The 17,356-nt window shown below is 33.8% G+C and overlaps 2 protein-coding genes across 3 annotated transcripts; both read right to left on the bottom strand.

The window, feature by feature from the left end:
• Positions 1-1,058: 1,058 nt before the first annotated feature.
• On the bottom strand, positions 1,059-5,884 carry LOC132308354 (cysteine synthase 2). The gene is made up of 6 exons (XM_059806414.1): positions 5,545-5,884; positions 5,322-5,396; positions 3,892-4,035; positions 2,382-2,771; positions 1,971-2,206; positions 1,059-1,598 (listed from the first exon to the last, which is right to left on the bottom strand). The coding sequence occupies exons 1-6, from the start codon at positions 5,758-5,760 to the stop codon at positions 1,379-1,381; spliced, it is 1,281 nt and encodes a 426-aa protein (XP_059662397.1). The 5' UTR covers positions 5,761-5,884; the 3' UTR covers positions 1,059-1,378.
• An 8,148-nt stretch (positions 5,885-14,032) lies between these two features.
• On the bottom strand, positions 14,033-16,549 carry LOC132308355 (two-pore potassium channel 1). Of its 2 annotated transcripts, none has more exons than XM_059806417.1 (3): positions 16,299-16,549; positions 14,597-15,499; positions 14,033-14,436 (listed from the first exon to the last, which is right to left on the bottom strand). In XM_059806417.1, the coding sequence occupies exons 2-3, from the start codon at positions 15,490-15,492 to the stop codon at positions 14,274-14,276; spliced, it is 1,059 nt and encodes a 352-aa protein (XP_059662400.1). In that variant the 5' UTR covers positions 15,493-15,499; positions 16,299-16,549; the 3' UTR covers positions 14,033-14,273. The 2 variants fall into 2 exon arrangements, with proteins under 2 accessions (XP_059662400.1, XP_059662399.1); XM_059806416.1 differs by having other exon boundaries at positions 16,260-16,549.
• Between the last annotated feature and the right edge of the window lie 807 nt (positions 16,550-17,356).

Consider the following 17,356-nt stretch of genomic DNA (forward strand, 5'->3'; position numbering starts at 1 on the left):
TCAGCACATTATGTTTTTGTTTTCAACACAATGATTTCCATCTCATTACATTAGAAATTTAAAAATAAATGTAAATGTAATGTTTCGGAAAATCACTATAACACAAGATTTACAATGTGCGACCTAGACGCTCACATTAAGATGTGGACACCAAAATTATTATTATTATTTTATCATCTTGATGATGAAATGATGAATAACCCGCACTAATATATCAACATTGAAAAGTAACTTTTAAAATTTTTATTTTATCATAAATTATACATGCGCTCACTTTCTAGATTGAAAACTTGAACTCTCCAACTTTTACTTTGAAATGTAAGAAATTACCATTAGAATATAACTGTAGGTGGTGAATTCAACTTTAACCTAATTTTAACTTTACTTTTTATTCATTTATAGTTGCAGTTAATATTTTTTTAGTTTCTTAATTTAAAATTTTAATTATTTGAAATTTTAATTTTTTGAGAAATTATTTGCAATGTTTTATATGATTACCTTCAGTGTCTAGGACATGTTTAAGAGTGATCCTGAATTTCTTAGTGCTTCCATGCAAAAAATTTAAATGAGAATCAATACTCGCTTTCAAAGGCAAATTGAGTTGAGTCCTGGTGGTCTGAGACTGATAGCACCAGTCCAAAGGCAAATTGAAATGAGTCCTGGTGGTCTGAGACTGATAGCACCAGTCCAAAGGCACGAGGCAGTGAGCGGGAACTGAAATCTGTTACTTAAAACATTTTCCCTCTTATATTGAAGTTTTCAAACTTGTTTCCAAGTTTTTTTCGGAATCAAGATTGTAAAAAGTTTTCACTTGTTTCAACTTATATATATATACAAACTTAAAAAGGACTGTACCCAGATTTTTTTTTTTAACATTGAATATTATGCCTCTAATAGTTGACCATTATTTGATTGGTTGACTTGTAAAAAGTAAAAGCAAAATGTTCCAAACTTTTAATTGCGCAAAGAATGTTTCATTATAAGATTCTATATGGTGTGGCCAACAAACTTGACACATACCATCAAAATTTAATGCATTGCAGAAATCATAGAAGTAATTTGAATGAACAAATTCAAAGCTGCTCTTCACTTCATATGTGATTATAACAACAACAACAATAATAATAATACGTCAATTGACATTTTACACCAAAATAATAATAATAATAAGCTCCAATAAAATGAATGTGTGAGAGACGCAGATCACCACAAATAATTAAAAACTCATGATCCTGCTAAGGAAGCAGGTCGTCCTATCTTAGCATCATATATGAACCTAATCTATTAAGGGGAGTGTAAGGGGTACATCAATGCTTGAACTAATCCATAAAAAATATAGGATTTCACACAATGGAACCCTCAAACAGATCAAATCTCATCAAAGACCAAGGAACTCTAGTCCAGTCGCAGAGGGTGTCAAGCCATGCTGAGACAGATACTGAGGATTGCAAAACTTACTCAGATGCCTCATCCCGCTGTCACAAAGGATTGTTACAATTGTGTGGCCCGGGCCGATTGATTGTGCCACTCTAACAGCTCCAACACAGTTCATGGCCGAAGAACTCCCAACAAACAGCCCGTCGTTCTTCAAAAGAAACCTGATGGAACAAAAAATGGCATTGTAATATGTATATGATCTAAAATTTCAAAATTAGTATTATTGACAATATAGAGGATGAAATTTTACATTTCCGTGGAATAACAAAATAAACGAATGGACAAAATTGATTGTTCTATCTTTCTGGGCTTAAGAGAATGGAAAAGAGAGTTGGAGAGAGTAGCAACTAGCGCTTGTAGCCACACATTAACCAGCAAAATTAACAAGTTATTTCTGTTAAGAGATTCTAGAAGAGAGACAGAAAAAGTAGCAAATGACATCATGCAAACACCAACTTCCTTGCTGCCATTCTTATTTTCTCAGCAACCATATTGAACCCCAAGGAATATGGAGTAAAAGGGCATCAACTCACCTAGACATTTCAACAGCTTCCTTATCTGTACCTCGAAAGGCCCCATCAAGTTTTGCCATCGTAAAATTCTGGGTTAGTCTGTTAATTCCGATTCCTTCAGTTATGGTATCAAATGGATTCTTCAGCCTCCGTCCTTCTGCCTCCTCCCTGGTGTACATCACTCCCCTCATTACCTTGTTGAACAAACCAGAACCAGGAGGATCAATAAGAAAGCACTTGATATTTGGATTCTTCTCCTGTTGAACAACCGTCAAGGAAGAGGATCAATCAGAAACCACTCGATGTTTGGATTCTTTTCCTGTTGAGCATCCGCCAAGGAATTTATATGACCAGCTCAACTAAAGCGAATATGAAATTGAAAAAACAACTGAAGGAATACAAATTCGAAAGAACAAGGAAAAAGAAAATGACCTTCAGAAACCGAGAAGCACCAGCCAAAGTGCCACCTGTCCCTGCAGCCGCAATGAATGCATGCAAATTACCGCCAGTCTGATCCCAAATCTCAGGCCCAGTACCCTCGTAATGGGAACGGAAGTTTGCAAGGTTTTCAAACTGATCTGCAAAGAAACCACCTTTGCAATCACTCGAAAAAACTAAGCTTTGTTTCCCAACTTCAGATGTGTAACGATTAGTTTGTTCTGTGTCTTTGTCATCCATTTGGTTGGACTCTCGGTACTTTGATGCTATTTCATTGGCTTCCAATGCCCTTCTCCTTGCAACATTCACATAGTGATCTTTGTGTGTAATTGACACGGGCCTAACCCTTTCAACAGTAGCTCCTAGGGCTTCAAGTATTTGAGACTGAAAGATTGCATGTGACATGAGAAGACTAAGAAACAGACCTTGATCCAGGAGGAAAGAAAAAGAAAAGATTACTAATATACATCTTTGGTTTCACAGACGTGGGTATAAGACCAGTAACAGAATTCCAAGAAACTGTCCTTGAATACTTGGTTAAACTATGCATTTCTCAAAGTGCAGGCTTAGCCACCTGAATCCAGTTCAGTTTAACAAACAACTTCGCCGCATTAGAGGAAGTGCTGGAAGCAAGTTAATAAAAGAACACCTCATGACAAGAGCTGATATTAAACACTGGAATCAGTTTTTGGTCTACCAAAGTTGTCCCAAAGGTAAGCTCTAAGTCTTTGAAACCTGCAGGGAGGTCATGGGTGGATTGGGAACCTTCAATAATTTCTACCAAATAGACTACCAATAATAAATAGAAGCATAAAGACCAGAGGTACTTGGCAAATTAGAAGCTATGTTAAATGGACTCGTACGTATGTCAACCTGTCAGGTATGGGTATGTGCCTACTTTTGGATTTATAAATCCAGAAACCTAATGACATGAGAACAAGGCTAGATATTTCATATTTTTTAATATTCATCGTTTTCTTTTATATGATTCTGTAACATAGGGTGGTCATCATAAGCACAGCACTTGCCCTAAAGAATTAATCAACAAAAGGAGCATAATTAGAATTGAATGCACGGCTATATAGTAATGAGGAATTATTGGATAGAAATGCTTAGTGGATGTTCAACCAGAAATTGGAAACATTATCCACTCCCATACTTTGGTGTCGGGTATTTAACACTGGTACTTGATGCATTTAGAATAGTCAAAGCGACATAGATTATGAATGGGACATATCAATCAAGATACAGAACCAATTTCAAAGTACAATATCAATTATTTAGCATTCTCTTTTTCCTCTCAGAGAGGAACACACATCTTAAATGGGTAACTGGGAATTTGTTGAATAACATTAGAGGCCATTATTCCTATAAATTGCTTCCAAACAAATGTATAAAAAAAAATTTGATAGCCTATCATGGGGAATTTCGAAGCAAGTCAACTGTAAGAGAAGAATGCAAGTAAATAACCCAAGTGCTAATTCAAAAATAAAAATATGCATACTTTCTCGATAGCAACATCATCTGGGATAACCACATGGCATTTACATCCATAAGCAGGAGCCACTGTTGCGAGACTGATAGCAGTGCTTCCAGCACTCCCCTCTGTGACCACTCCACCTGGAGCTAGCTCACCAGATTCCAGAGCCTATATAAGGCCAAAAAAACAATAACATACAAGACAAATCGATCGAAACATGCACAAGATTAGCAAGAACAATGCAACTATCTGAGAGATGTGCAAAAGAAGAAATAAAATATAGAAAGTGCAAATGCAGCTGAAATAATTAGAATTATTGTCACAACATTCTTCTGGAACCTGTATTTACATGCCACTACCAATATTAAACAATAATCAATATGCTCGAAGACATGTTTGTCAAACGACGAAACATCAAAAATTAAGCTTAAAATGATCCAACTGAGTTCAAAATGATTTTACAAGGAAATACTGTGAACCAGGGATGCAAGGCAGTACACATGGCATGTTATTAAGAGAACCACAATAAAGAAGGAAATGATTAAAGCTCAATGACCATAAGGTATTCAAATTTGACCAATTCATTATTTTGGGTGAGTAATTTATAGGCGGCAAGTATAGAGGACATGGCCCATGGGAATAGAGCAGAACGGATGAACTAACAAGTTCATCATAATATTGTAAAACTCTGGTATTTATCATATTAAAGGAAAATCATATAAAATGGCCAAAGAAATGGCTATCCAGACACTAAAACAGTAACTAATGTGCACAGAATGAGATTACTTGAGGTAGCCGTATTGAAAAAGATTACTTGAGCTATCACTAGCAATAGAAGTCAATCGCTTTACCAGCCATAAGGTCATACTTTAATGCACCATCAGTAGTCAGGACTGGATGACAGCAAAAGAACTAACCACTAAGGCTATGAAGAAAGATTAAATTTAATAACATTTTGGTCCTAAATCCTAATAAAGCAGAAAGGCCGAAATAGTTAGAATATTTTAAGCATTGTTGAATTTAGCTACTAACAAGTTTAGCATTAATTTCAATGGAACACTGAGGCAATGCATAATCACTAGCTTAGCTGAAAATATTCATTTCTAGGAATTAACTTGTTTTATTGAACAACACTACAATACTTCACATTTTACCCAATAACACCCATGCATATCAAAGAAACCTATTTTTAACATTAATAATTTTCTCAAAACCTTTGAAAATAATTGTCAAAATGATAATTATTTTCAAAGAAACCTGCTATTTCTTGTCCAAATAATTGAAAATAAATAATTTAAAATCCACGCAAATGATGTGTCTTCATAGTATGTAAAGCTCAGTTGAAGTGATTTTTCAGTCTTTTTGAAAAATAAAACAACAAAATACACAAAACTAAGTTATCTTCCTTTCTCCTCAATTTCGTCAGTAATTAAACAGGAGTCAAGTTAATTCACCTCTTCAATAATTTTGACAGCTACCCTATCTTTCACACTCCCTCCTGGATTCAAGAATTCAGCTTTTCCAAAAATCTGAAAAAAAATAATGAATAGATCAACCAACAATATAAGACACGGGATGAGAAGAAATGGATGATCAAATGATTCAAAACAAAAATGAATGACATATATATATATATATAGAGAGAGAGAGAGAGAGAGAGATGGGTAAAGAGGTTACTTCACAGCCAGTGGCTTCAGAGAGGCTGTTAATTCTGATCAGAGGGGTGTTGCCAATGGCATCGATTAGACCTTTTATGGGTTTGTTTGGTGAAAGTCGTTTTTGGGTCTTTCTCAGGGAAGACTTTGGTCGCTGGTTGTTGCAGAGGAAGTAAGTGATTATGGCTATTGAGGAGAGTGCAGCGACAACGGCCCCTGTGCTTCTCTCAGGCACCATTGTGATGGCTCGGCTCGTATTCGGGGTCCCACCGTCTCAGATCCGAATCAAATATTGCGTAAAGTTCATCAGCCCAACCACTCATCCTAGGGCTGGGCTTGGTCAGAGACTCAGAGGAGTATTTTTATTGTAGAAAATGAATAAATTATAGCCTTGCATGAGGTAATAATTTGTCACTAACTGGTAATATGTATTTTATTTAAAAATAATTTTATAATATACACTAATCATTTAATGGATTGAGAAAAAAAAAAAAAAAAAAATTTAAAAAATCAATCACAACTGTTGTAATTGATTCTCAACCAAGCGTGGTGCCACTATTGCTAACCCTCCTCAATAAAGTGATCATCCGTTACCGATTTGATTCCTATTGCTCTGTGATGAAGTTGGGTCTCTACCCTGCAAATTTATAAAGAAATGAACAAATTACATTTATCAAGCATTAAAATGGCTAGCTCCAAAAGAAACAAGTTAGCATTTGCATTTTTTTTTAAGGCTATAGAGCAGTAAATCCTCCCGTGGTTTCACAAAGTTGCAAAATAACACCTTCACTTATTTTTGGAGCAACAATTTAGTATCTCGAGCCAGATCTAATCTACCACGTACGGTTTAAATAATATATAGGTAGTTCAGAGAGATAAAAAGGGATTCACTTGAACAAATAAGTAAACATATAATGCAGTGATTCCGTGGGAATGAAATCTAAATAACTTCAAGCTGGAATTACTATTCCACCCTTCTCTGGTGAAGTTATTCTCAATGGATGTTCAATGCTCGAAATTCTATGATTGTGGATGTAACACTCTCAATTAGCTGTCAATCTTCTAATTTTCTCAAAACATATGAATTTTATATTTTAAACTTCTTATTTTCACATAACAGCATCATCTCAACTCTGCCTATATATGATAATAGTAATAATTAAGAAAAAATTAAATAAAATTGATATTTCCTTTTTTAAAAAATTTTGCTGAATATATATTCATACAAAAATTATAATTTAAGAATTGACTTTGACAGTTATCGAATTCAATGTATATGAATACAGTAATGAATCTTATCATATGATGTTATTAATATCTCTGTCCCATATTAGTAGTCCACTATCTCATTTTTAGATATTTTAAATTAGTTACCCACTTTAAAAAGTCAAAATAAATAAACTTTATCTTTTCATCACTGTCATTTATATTTTAAAAAAATTTGAAACTTAGTAAACTATACATATCTAAATAAAAAAGTACAAGTTGATAATTTTTAAAAGAGACAATACATTAATTATATGTCCGCTTAAAAATTTTAATTTCTAAACATAGATATATAATATGGGAGGAAGGGAATATAACATTACGATGACATAAGAAGATGAAACTACCACACCCCATTCATATAAATTAAAGAATAAAATACAAAATAAAATTCTTATTGACAAATTACAGCGAACCCCTTAACTACAAAAAAGGTCACGCTGGCCAACTCCGAAAATGCTAAAAGATACTTTTACATGTAATCAAAACGACTCACATAAATTAAAATCGATAGTAAACAAATACGTAATTATCCAAGAGAAGAAAGAAAGAAATAGGGATTTGAGGAAACAACTCCAAAGTAAAAGGGTAAAACCGTAAAAATGACCAGACAAGGAAATTTTACGGTCCTCAAAAGTCTAAAACAAAGCATTTCCTGCAGAGAATCTTTCAAAGGCGCAGAGAGTGTAAAAGCTAGCTCCAACACACACACACACACACACACACACTCACACTCTCACTCTAACTTTCTCTCTCTAAAAGCTTAGAAAAAGCTAGTACAAAGGAGCTAATCTGGAGACCTCTCCTCTCCCAACTCAGCAGCAGCCATGAAGATCATAGAAAAGCTTCTCAACTTCAAATTCCACATCTTGTTTGCCTCCACTTTCTCTCTCATCATTCTCTCTCTCTTCTATTTGGCACCCAACTTCCTTAACATCGTGGTATACTTTTGGCCTCTCTTGGTCTCTACGGCTCTGTTTCTTGTTGCCGTTGTAGTCTTCGGCCGGACATCGCCGCCGGCAATCGAAAGTTCGGTCGAGAAAGCCGGTGAAGGGCTGTTGGATTATGTTGCCGGCAAACCCGAACAAGTAGTACTCCGACCCGAAGAAGAAAGTTACAGATCTGATGAATAAACCATGTAATATGTCTAATCTATCTAACTCTCTCTCTCTCTTCAGTTTAGTCTTAGAGGATTTGATAGGATATGAATTTTAATTTCCGAGGAAGAATAAATAAAATAAATATCATTATTGGCTGTTTCTTTTTTATTTTCCCTTTTTCTTTTTTTTTTCTTTGTGTGTTTGTGGAATATATGAATGTGAGAATTGTTATATTAATACATCCTTTGGTTTTGTGTTTCACTTGTTCTGTCAATCTGGAATGATTTAATTTGGTTGGTGCTTCGTGGGGTCATTTTTGGATTTTATTTATTTATTTATATTTATTTTTAAAAAAACTTAGAGATGTAAAGTCTTTGGAGCAACCAAATGTTGGATTGCATTTCAAGTCATTTTCAATTAAAGTAACATCATTTTTGCATAAATGATTTCAATTATTGCACAAGGAATATAGACACAAAATGCGGGCACCCTTCGGCCTTAGAACATTATCCTAGAGAGAGAGAGAGATATACATACATACATATATATATATACACACACACACACACACAATATTTGAGAGGACTTAATTGGATATATCTTGTCACCGTAAAGAGTCGTGAAAGTCTATGACGTGACACCATTGGGATAATGCTTTGGGACACTCCCTTGCGAAGTGAAATTCCATATCTGAAATGATTGAATTGGTATTGGTTTTATGGATAAAGTAAAAAAAGAAAAGAAAAAAAAGGGAAGAAAATCAGTAAAATGCATTTAGTAGTGGTTGCATCAACCAGATGTTATGTTATATTTTAGTATGATTAGCAAAATATCATTCAATTGAAAAGAGTATGAGACGTCAATTGAGGTATCAATTGGAAGCGAATGTGAATGAAAGAAACAAGTTTAGTACATGAATTTAGGTATGATGAACAATTAATTACATATTTGTGTAGGACACTACCATTTTATGTTTGATAGATTATGATAGTTTATAAAAATAAAAATAAAAAATACAATAGATCTGTTTGGTTTAATTTATTGAAAACAATATTCAAGAACTTAGAAAATATAAGACTCTTTTAGAGTAAAAAGACTGCTTTTTAATTTGAAAATAAAGATTTCCCCAAAAACACTGTTGAGAAAGATTTCCTTTCTAATTTTTTTGTTTTAAGTGAGCGGGTGTTTTGGATTCTTAAAAAAGTAAATTGAATATGTCTCATTTATATTTGTTTTATGCAAGAGAGTTTTGGTAATAATTAAGTAGATTTAGTAATCTTTTACTCTTCCAAACAGGTTCTTGAATTTTTATTTATTTATTTTTTCATTTCTTACACTTCCTTTTAACTTCTTTTTTATTTTTATTTTTTTAATTGCACGTCAATGGTAAAACAAACACACATTCATACTTTATCCTTTCTAAAATTCGAACACTAAAAAAGAGAGAGAAATTATACCATTAAGCTAAAACCGATTGACAATCTCTCAATTTTTAGCACTATAATACATTGGAGAGAAAAATTAAAAAAACCTCATATAGTACCTAATTAAATAGATAAGTCTCAATTGTAATATAAAGATTAATAAAAGTTATTATCCTGCAAAGCAAGAGTGAAATAAATCAGTGTCTCATCATATAAAAATATCTGTACACAAAGCTGTTTTTAATTTGAATTTCCAAAACTACATGCACCAAAAATAATGTCAGCTTCCTGGTTTGAACTTTTGCTGGTCTGTCATCCAATAAAAAATGAAAAAATATTACTTACTTTTTTTTTTTTTTTATGTTAGGTTTAATTACATACGATACCCCTATCATTTTAAAATTATCACTTACCTCCCTCAAAATTCGTTTCGTTGTAGCACTTTGCCCCTTTCAGTGACAGTCACCGACGTTGATGTCTTTGATTGAATGGCGTTAGTGATGGCTTGACAAAGGTACTAGGGCATACATAATAATCCTTCGCTGGAGTTCCTCATTGGAATTAGAATTCCAACGAGGGTGCAACCCCTGATGGAGTTGATCATTGGCGACCTCGCCGCCATATGAGTCAAACCAGTACCCATGGGCTCCGAAGGAGTAGAAGACATCCTCTCTCGCTCTCTGTGACCTCCCGATGAACGATTTCGAAAAAAAATCCTTCTGATCACCACCACAATCCAAAAAAACTCTACAGATGAAGACATATTCGAGTTCTTCACCGATCTGGACTTCGCAATCAGCCCAGTCGACAACAACATCATCTTTTACGGAAACATCATCCCTACAACAACGACCGAGACAAACTAAACAAGTACCAAAAGCGCGACTACTTCAGCATCATCAAATCATCGTCGTTTCATAAGTCTCGCTGCTTTTGGTTGATCGGCGATTCGAACAGCTTTGTTGGCGATGACCGGTCCAACTTGCTGGGGTTTCTGAATTTGGATTCGCATCCGACGTCAAGGCGGCGGATGTTCATGTTCGGACCGGTTAAGTTTAAGCCGAAGATGGATGTTTAGTTACAAAACTTTACTAATAATAACCTTATGTTGTACCCGACGCTCTACGGCCCACGACACCTGGGCTTTAGCCCAGGACCCGAGCTATGGTGGTGGTTGTGGTGGAGTTGGGAATGGCAGAGGCGGTGGCTATGGCCGTTACGATGGTAGTGAAGATGGTGGCTCTACAAATTTAGGGCTCCGAACATGATAAAAAAAAATAGTTTTTTTTTTTTTTGGAAGTTCTAAATAAAAAAAGTTGTTAGGTTAAAAGAGTAAAAAGCTGTGAATATTAATATAATAATAAAGGTATATTAGTCCATTCACACATATTTCTAACACAACCTTCAAGGTACTATTGTAATTTAGCCTAACCTCAAAAGAGGTAAGTGATATTTTTTCTATAAAAATAAATATGTACATAAAGCTATTTCTGATTTGATTTTCGAAAAGTACATGCACCAAAATAATATTAGCAGCATGGTTTGAATTTTTGCCCGTCCAAAAGTTCATATAAATTTGATAATCTAAAACGCAAACTTAGTATTGCATCAAATGTGCACGACCTTTGTATGTGGAGATGCTATTTTCTTAATTTTGAACCCATAATTTTGATGTCATAATGGAGCAACGATAATCATTGCCTTAAGTTTCAACCTCTAAGATATTAATTTTTAAATTACAAGGAACAATCTTACCATTGTACTAAGTCTTACCCTCTAAAATATGTTGTACTCGCATTACCTTTTCCATGCAAGGTAAATTATCCACTTCATGAGTACCTTATGATGGACTTGTTACTATTTTCTTTTCGTATGCATTGCTAAAAAGTTTAAACACTCTTTTTTATTTATTTATTTTTAACTAAAAGTATTAGTGGTAGGGAAAACAATAATTTGAATTTACCGAGGAAAAAAAACAATAAATAGCATGAAACTAAACAAAATATCATAGAATGATTAAAATATAAAATTTTAAAAGGTAGGAAGGTTACTGGTTTATGGTCATATAAATATTATGACTATAAAATACAACCCCTTATTGCAGTGATTTTGTTCAATTTCATGGATAATTATGAATGAAGTGTGATGGAATCTTATGTTTCTTTTCTCCACGTAAGCCCTAAAATCACGTTGATGTACTTTAGATTCCTGAAAAAATGTCGTACATCCATTAGTCACCGACAAATTAACAACTCATAATTTTTTTCAATAATAGAATAAAAATCAGGAAATCATAAATAATTTTTGTGTTCTAACTTCAAAGCAAGTACTGGAGTGTGCAGCTTCTCGATAAGTGACGAACAAGAAGAGTCCACAGAAATAACATGCTGCAACAGTGATTCACATTCAACGAGGAGTGGGGGTATTAACCCATCATTCAACATGCTCTTGATCCGGGACGTCTGATTCATTCTCAAGATGGGCCCACAAATTTTATAAATATTCTCCTACCATATGGTGGTGCACCACGCAACCTAGTTAAAAAGGTCCGATGGAAAGTGAGCCCCACAAAAGTTAGTGGGCTTCGGGTTGATATTTTCAACCAAATGCAACCCGAATAATATAAAGAAGAAAGAAAAATGATTTGCAATCCCAAAGTAGTATAACCCGTAAAATATTTTCCAAAAAATGTTTTTTGTGTTTTTTAATTATCGTAAAATATTTACGAAAAATAAAAATATTAAAACTTAACAAAAATAACTTATTTAACAATTTTTGATAAATTATTTTACACGTTTCATTAGATGAACTTTACCTCAACCTAGATTTAAACCTTTATTAAATACCAAAAATATATATATTTTTTAATTGAGAAAAAAAAATTATGAGAAAACTATTTTACTGAGGTTCATTTTCAAAGTTTCAACCTATATACTTTCTTAACATCACCAAGTATTTTTTTTTTTTTTTTTTCAACCTATATACACTTGTCCTTGTAAAGACTTGAATCTTGAACCTTCTACTTTAAAAAGGTGATCACACATGATGTCTTGATCAAGTGCTTACCGTCTTAACTGGGGCTGGATTGGACTCTAATAGCAGTTTGTCAATTTCAAGCTAACTTGTAAAAGTAGCTAGAGATATGGCCATCTGGGCTTGTGGTGGCCCAAGGTCAGCCAAAATTAGAAATAGCAACACTGTTGGGCTATAACCCAAAAACGAGAGCCCACGTGGCTGGAAGTATTTTATTTTATTTTTCTCCTGAAAAATTAAGTTGGAAAAATCAAAAAGAAGTTGCATTCCATTTAACAAGTTGAATGAAGAGGGAGGGATAGTAATAATTGACATTAATCTCAACTGCAACATTATTTGATGTAGGGATCTAAAATGCCAATGATGTGTTGGGTAACATGGTATCTATACTTTGGAATCGGAATTGAATAAACTAAAGCTAGGCTTTGAAGCACCGACTTGAAATTAAAATCGAAGAAAATTCAGTATTCAAGAGCGGATTTGGTACTCCCATGTTGTGGGAAGTAAACAACACACACCTGCATACATCACAGTGTCACATGTGCAGTGCCAACCCTTAACCTAATGTATTTACAAATACAGTAAGTGTTCTTCAATGCAATATAGTGAAGATTGATGGGGCCGTGGACCCAGGTCTAGGGCGATATGATTAGATTGTTTGCAGGTGTTTTGTTTACCTTTTTAGTGAATGCTCTTCAATAAAAATGGTTAACCTGTCACTTCAAAAGGAAGCTTCTGAGAGCAGTACAATAATTTCAACCAATGCCAAAGCTTCCAATAATGTGAATCCCATCAGTGCCTAGTACAGAGAATCAAAAGCTGGGACACGAAACTTCGTCTACAATTTCTTACAATGAAGTTATAAACTTACACTACTGACATGTTTGTATTCTTGCATATGCATTCTGTTTTTAGACAGATATTTTTTCATCAAGATATGACCAACATTAACAGGAAGACATGTTTCTATTAACAATTCTTAAATCAGCTTTATTCATGCCCTAGACTCTGCAGTAGGAAAACAACTCTAGCTTTCCAATTAAACGCACATCTAATTGTCTATGATACATATTTATCGCGTTTTTACATTCATTCCGCTAATGACAATTGTTGTTATGTTTGAACTATTTTCAGTCCATCTGCTTGAGCACTTCAGTTCCTGCTAGTCAGGAATACTTGTCATGGTATAAGGTGAAATTCATATATCGTGTTTTTTATGTGTTCAGATTAAAATGAAACCAACCGGAAGTAAATGCCGCGCTTCTCACAATGTGCAATCCACAATATTTTTAGGCAATACTACTTGAAATTCTTGGGAATCATCACCCTACAGTTTTGGAATGACCAGTTACTTTCATTTTACAAACCATAATCCTGATGGCTTATGAATTATCTATTCTTCAATCCATCACATTGCTAAAGTTAACATCCTACACCGGGAATTTATTCTTCCTAAACTTAATAACCTATTCCAGAAAAGTAGTTATTCAACTTATTCTGCTAGTCCATGCCCAGTGTTGCTCTTCTAAGAACAATATCTGAATAATAAAAGATGTCAACAAATCTTGAGTCATTGCCAAAACTAACCTCATACGCTACTTCTAAATCCTCGTTAACAAAGACGAGAGAAATTCAAATAAGAGATGAAGCAAAGGAAAGTCTTTATTTAGTAACTAAAATAGCTTGATTTTCCTACAAAACGACTTGATGAATAATGTTCAAGGCACAACATCAAGAATTCAGTTCATATGAAGGTCTAAATGAAAGATATATAAACCTCAAGAGACTTGCTGAAGCAATAATGAAACACAGTGAACTACATCATTAGATTAATAATCTAAGGATACAAGATTATTAAGTAAAAGGAGCAACATACGTAACTTATTTTTTCACAAGTGTATGAGAAGATGACCTCCCCATTTTGTTAGTCACTTCCTCGTGTCAGATGATTGGGCAAGCATTATATCAGATGTGGACAATGTTCCTGACTGATCAACATCAAGAGCTTCAAACTCCTCCAACACAAGTGCAATATCCTCTTGGCTGATCTTTCCCATCTCTTTTAGCTTATACAAGATAAATTCAGCAGCCCTATTGGAATTCAAATATTAATTGAGCAAAACAAAAAAATAAAGAACTATAGACAGTTAAATGTACACTCAAATGAGAGAGCACACATGCACACACAAAAAAGGGAACCAAAAAGCTCATTAAACTGATCTTATGCTCAGAACAAGTAGACTCAACTTACCCAACATCCCCATCATCATCAAGATCAGCTGCCTCCAAATCTAAATTTGTCACCTTCCGAGTAAGAACCCACTTGACCAAAGCTCTTTGTCTGCTTTCAGTGTTCAGCTCAGCAGCATAAAGAAAGAACTGAGCTAAACAAATAGTACCAGTCAGTATCCAAAATATAGCAAAAACACGGCCAATTCTTGTTGAGAAGCTCTTATCTCCATAGCCCAAGGTCGTGATGGTTGAACAAACACAATAAAATGCATCAATAAAGGCTAGCTTCTCAACTGTTGCAAGGAAGATTGTTCCAACAAGCATAACCACCGAAATAAAGATCAATACCGTAATTAACTTGTATCTCACTCTGTTAGTTTCAATCTCCTTCATGATTTCTGTCTGACCAACATTTTGATACATATGTAAAGATTTAACCAGCAATATTTCCTGTTTCTCAACTAGGTAGTCAGCTGCAGTACTAAGAAATAATGCAACTAATGCCATTCCTGTGAAGACAAAAGCACAGGCAAGAAGTTTGGCAAGCACAGAATTGGGCACAAGGTCACCATATCCAACGGTTGTCATTGTCACGATACAAAAATAGACAGCATCAAGAATTGCATTGGTTTTCTTCCCCTTGATCTGGTCACTGACAAGGCAGAAGCAAGCAGTACCTGCACTTAGATATACAGCCAATAATATGAATACTTTCCTAAAACTAGGGTGGAAGTTATTAAAAAAGGATCGAGAACATGGAAGTGATCCATTGCCATTCATTTCAGCGCCGAAATCTGCTAGAGCACTTTTGCAGCGCCGAAATCTTCTCCTCTTAAGAGAACCATTTTGAGTGGTTTGAAGTGTAGGATCTAACAATCTCGACAGCAAGGGTTGTTTCACACCATTGCCGGCCATTAGACCACTGCAAATTTATAGAAACTCTATAATTTGGAACTGCCATACAAGCAAGATTATTTTTGAACACCAAAAATAAATGAAGTACTTACTTTTGCTGATAAAACATAAACATAATTGCCATGAAAAAATTCAGCAGAAATTATATGCATAATACATCACTATAAATCTACTCTTGTCCAACGTATAAGATTTTTATATAATTTCTCCTCGTAACAGACCAACAGTGAGAGAGAGAGAGTTAATTAATCATATTGCTGCAAAATAATATTATTCTCTTTTAAATTTCTTACATATTGCTGCAAAATTATGGCCACATATAATCCCAAAACATTATTTTCCCAAACTCTTTTGGGAAAAAGTTCTGGTGCATTCAGAAATAGAACAACCAAATGATTCCTACAATAATTAATCAACAATTCAAATTGGGCATTGGCATTAAACCCACATACATTCTTGAATTATAGTAGGAAGAGAAATTAAAATATGATCACACTACCATTTAACCAATTTTTAAAATGTAAAAGAAATTTATTACACTATATTTCTAGAATCAGAAGCACAGGGCATTAGATTAAGAAACTTAGCATGAGTTCTTATCAATAATTAGATGCCTGTTTTTCATTCTTCCAAACAAACAAATAAACAAACAAATAAATAAAATAAAATAATTTAGACAAATCTAAAGGGAAGTCTTAAAAATCGAAAACACCGTGAAATGGGTTTTTCAAGAGTAATATAACATGAAATTCTAGAGAGAGACTTACAGAAAGAATATTCTAGAGAAAGAGATCGATCTGGCTTACGAGTTGAAGAGGGTTTTAGCGCTGATTTAAATTCTTTGGATCTCAAATCCTTCCAAAGATGGTAATTGTTGAGAAATTTCCTCCTATCCTATTATTCTGGTGTCAGTATTATTCACTCAGCTTCCTCATGCGGTGGTACTTCTTGGTTCCTTTGCTTCTTTTTTCTACTTCACATTGAAGTCTCTCCTCTACCTCCCAACAAAAAAACAGGTCCTCTCAACCGACGAACTAGGATCTTCTTTCCGACATGATCATGTTGGGCCCAAAAATCATGTTAATGAGCATGATTAGGATTAGGGGTGGCAAATGGGCGGGTCGGGTCGGGTTTGGGTTGGGTTAAAATAAACGGGTCATTACGGGTTAAGATTTATATTTAATCCGTTCATAACGGGTTAAAAATGGACAAGATCAACTCGTTATAACCATGAACCCATTAATTATTATTTTTTGTATGTGTGTATATTAATAAAAGAAATAAATTAAAGTATATATATTAAATGAAAAAAAAAAAAAGTTGTTAAGAAATAACTTACACTTTCAAAAAAATAATGAAAATTTAGTAATGGAGAGATAGGAGTTATGAATACTAATTATCAACTAATTATTGTATATGTATATATTATTATATGAAAGCAATAAATTAAAGTATATATATCAAATGAAAAAAAATCTAAAATGTTAAGAAATTCTCTACACTTTTGGAATAGTGTGTATATATATATATATGCACTTAATATGTGTTGTAGATGGAATTTTGACCAACACGCATGGATTTATGATACGGCTTCTGTTTTCTTATAAATTTATGGTGAATAGAAATGCATGATATATATTGGTTCATATATATGTATATATACATATATATTGATAAAGCGTGTGTGTGTGTGTATATATATATATATATATATATATATATATATATATATATATATATAGAAGAAATTTCTTCTTCTTATAAAGGATTCAAACAGTTCTTTTAATTTTCGTAGTTAACAAATTGATGTAGTTAGCTTCCCATTATCATATTTCCAAGAAATAATATTTTCTAAAGTTATATA

The sequence above is a fragment of the Cornus florida genome, unplaced genomic scaffold (assembly GCF_030987335.1).
Source record: "Cornus florida cultivar Cherokee Brave unplaced genomic scaffold, ASM3098733v1 CherokeeBrave_3.0.0_Hap2_Chr05, whole genome shotgun sequence".
Taxonomy (NCBI): Eukaryota; Viridiplantae; Streptophyta; class Magnoliopsida; order Cornales; family Cornaceae; genus Cornus; species Cornus florida.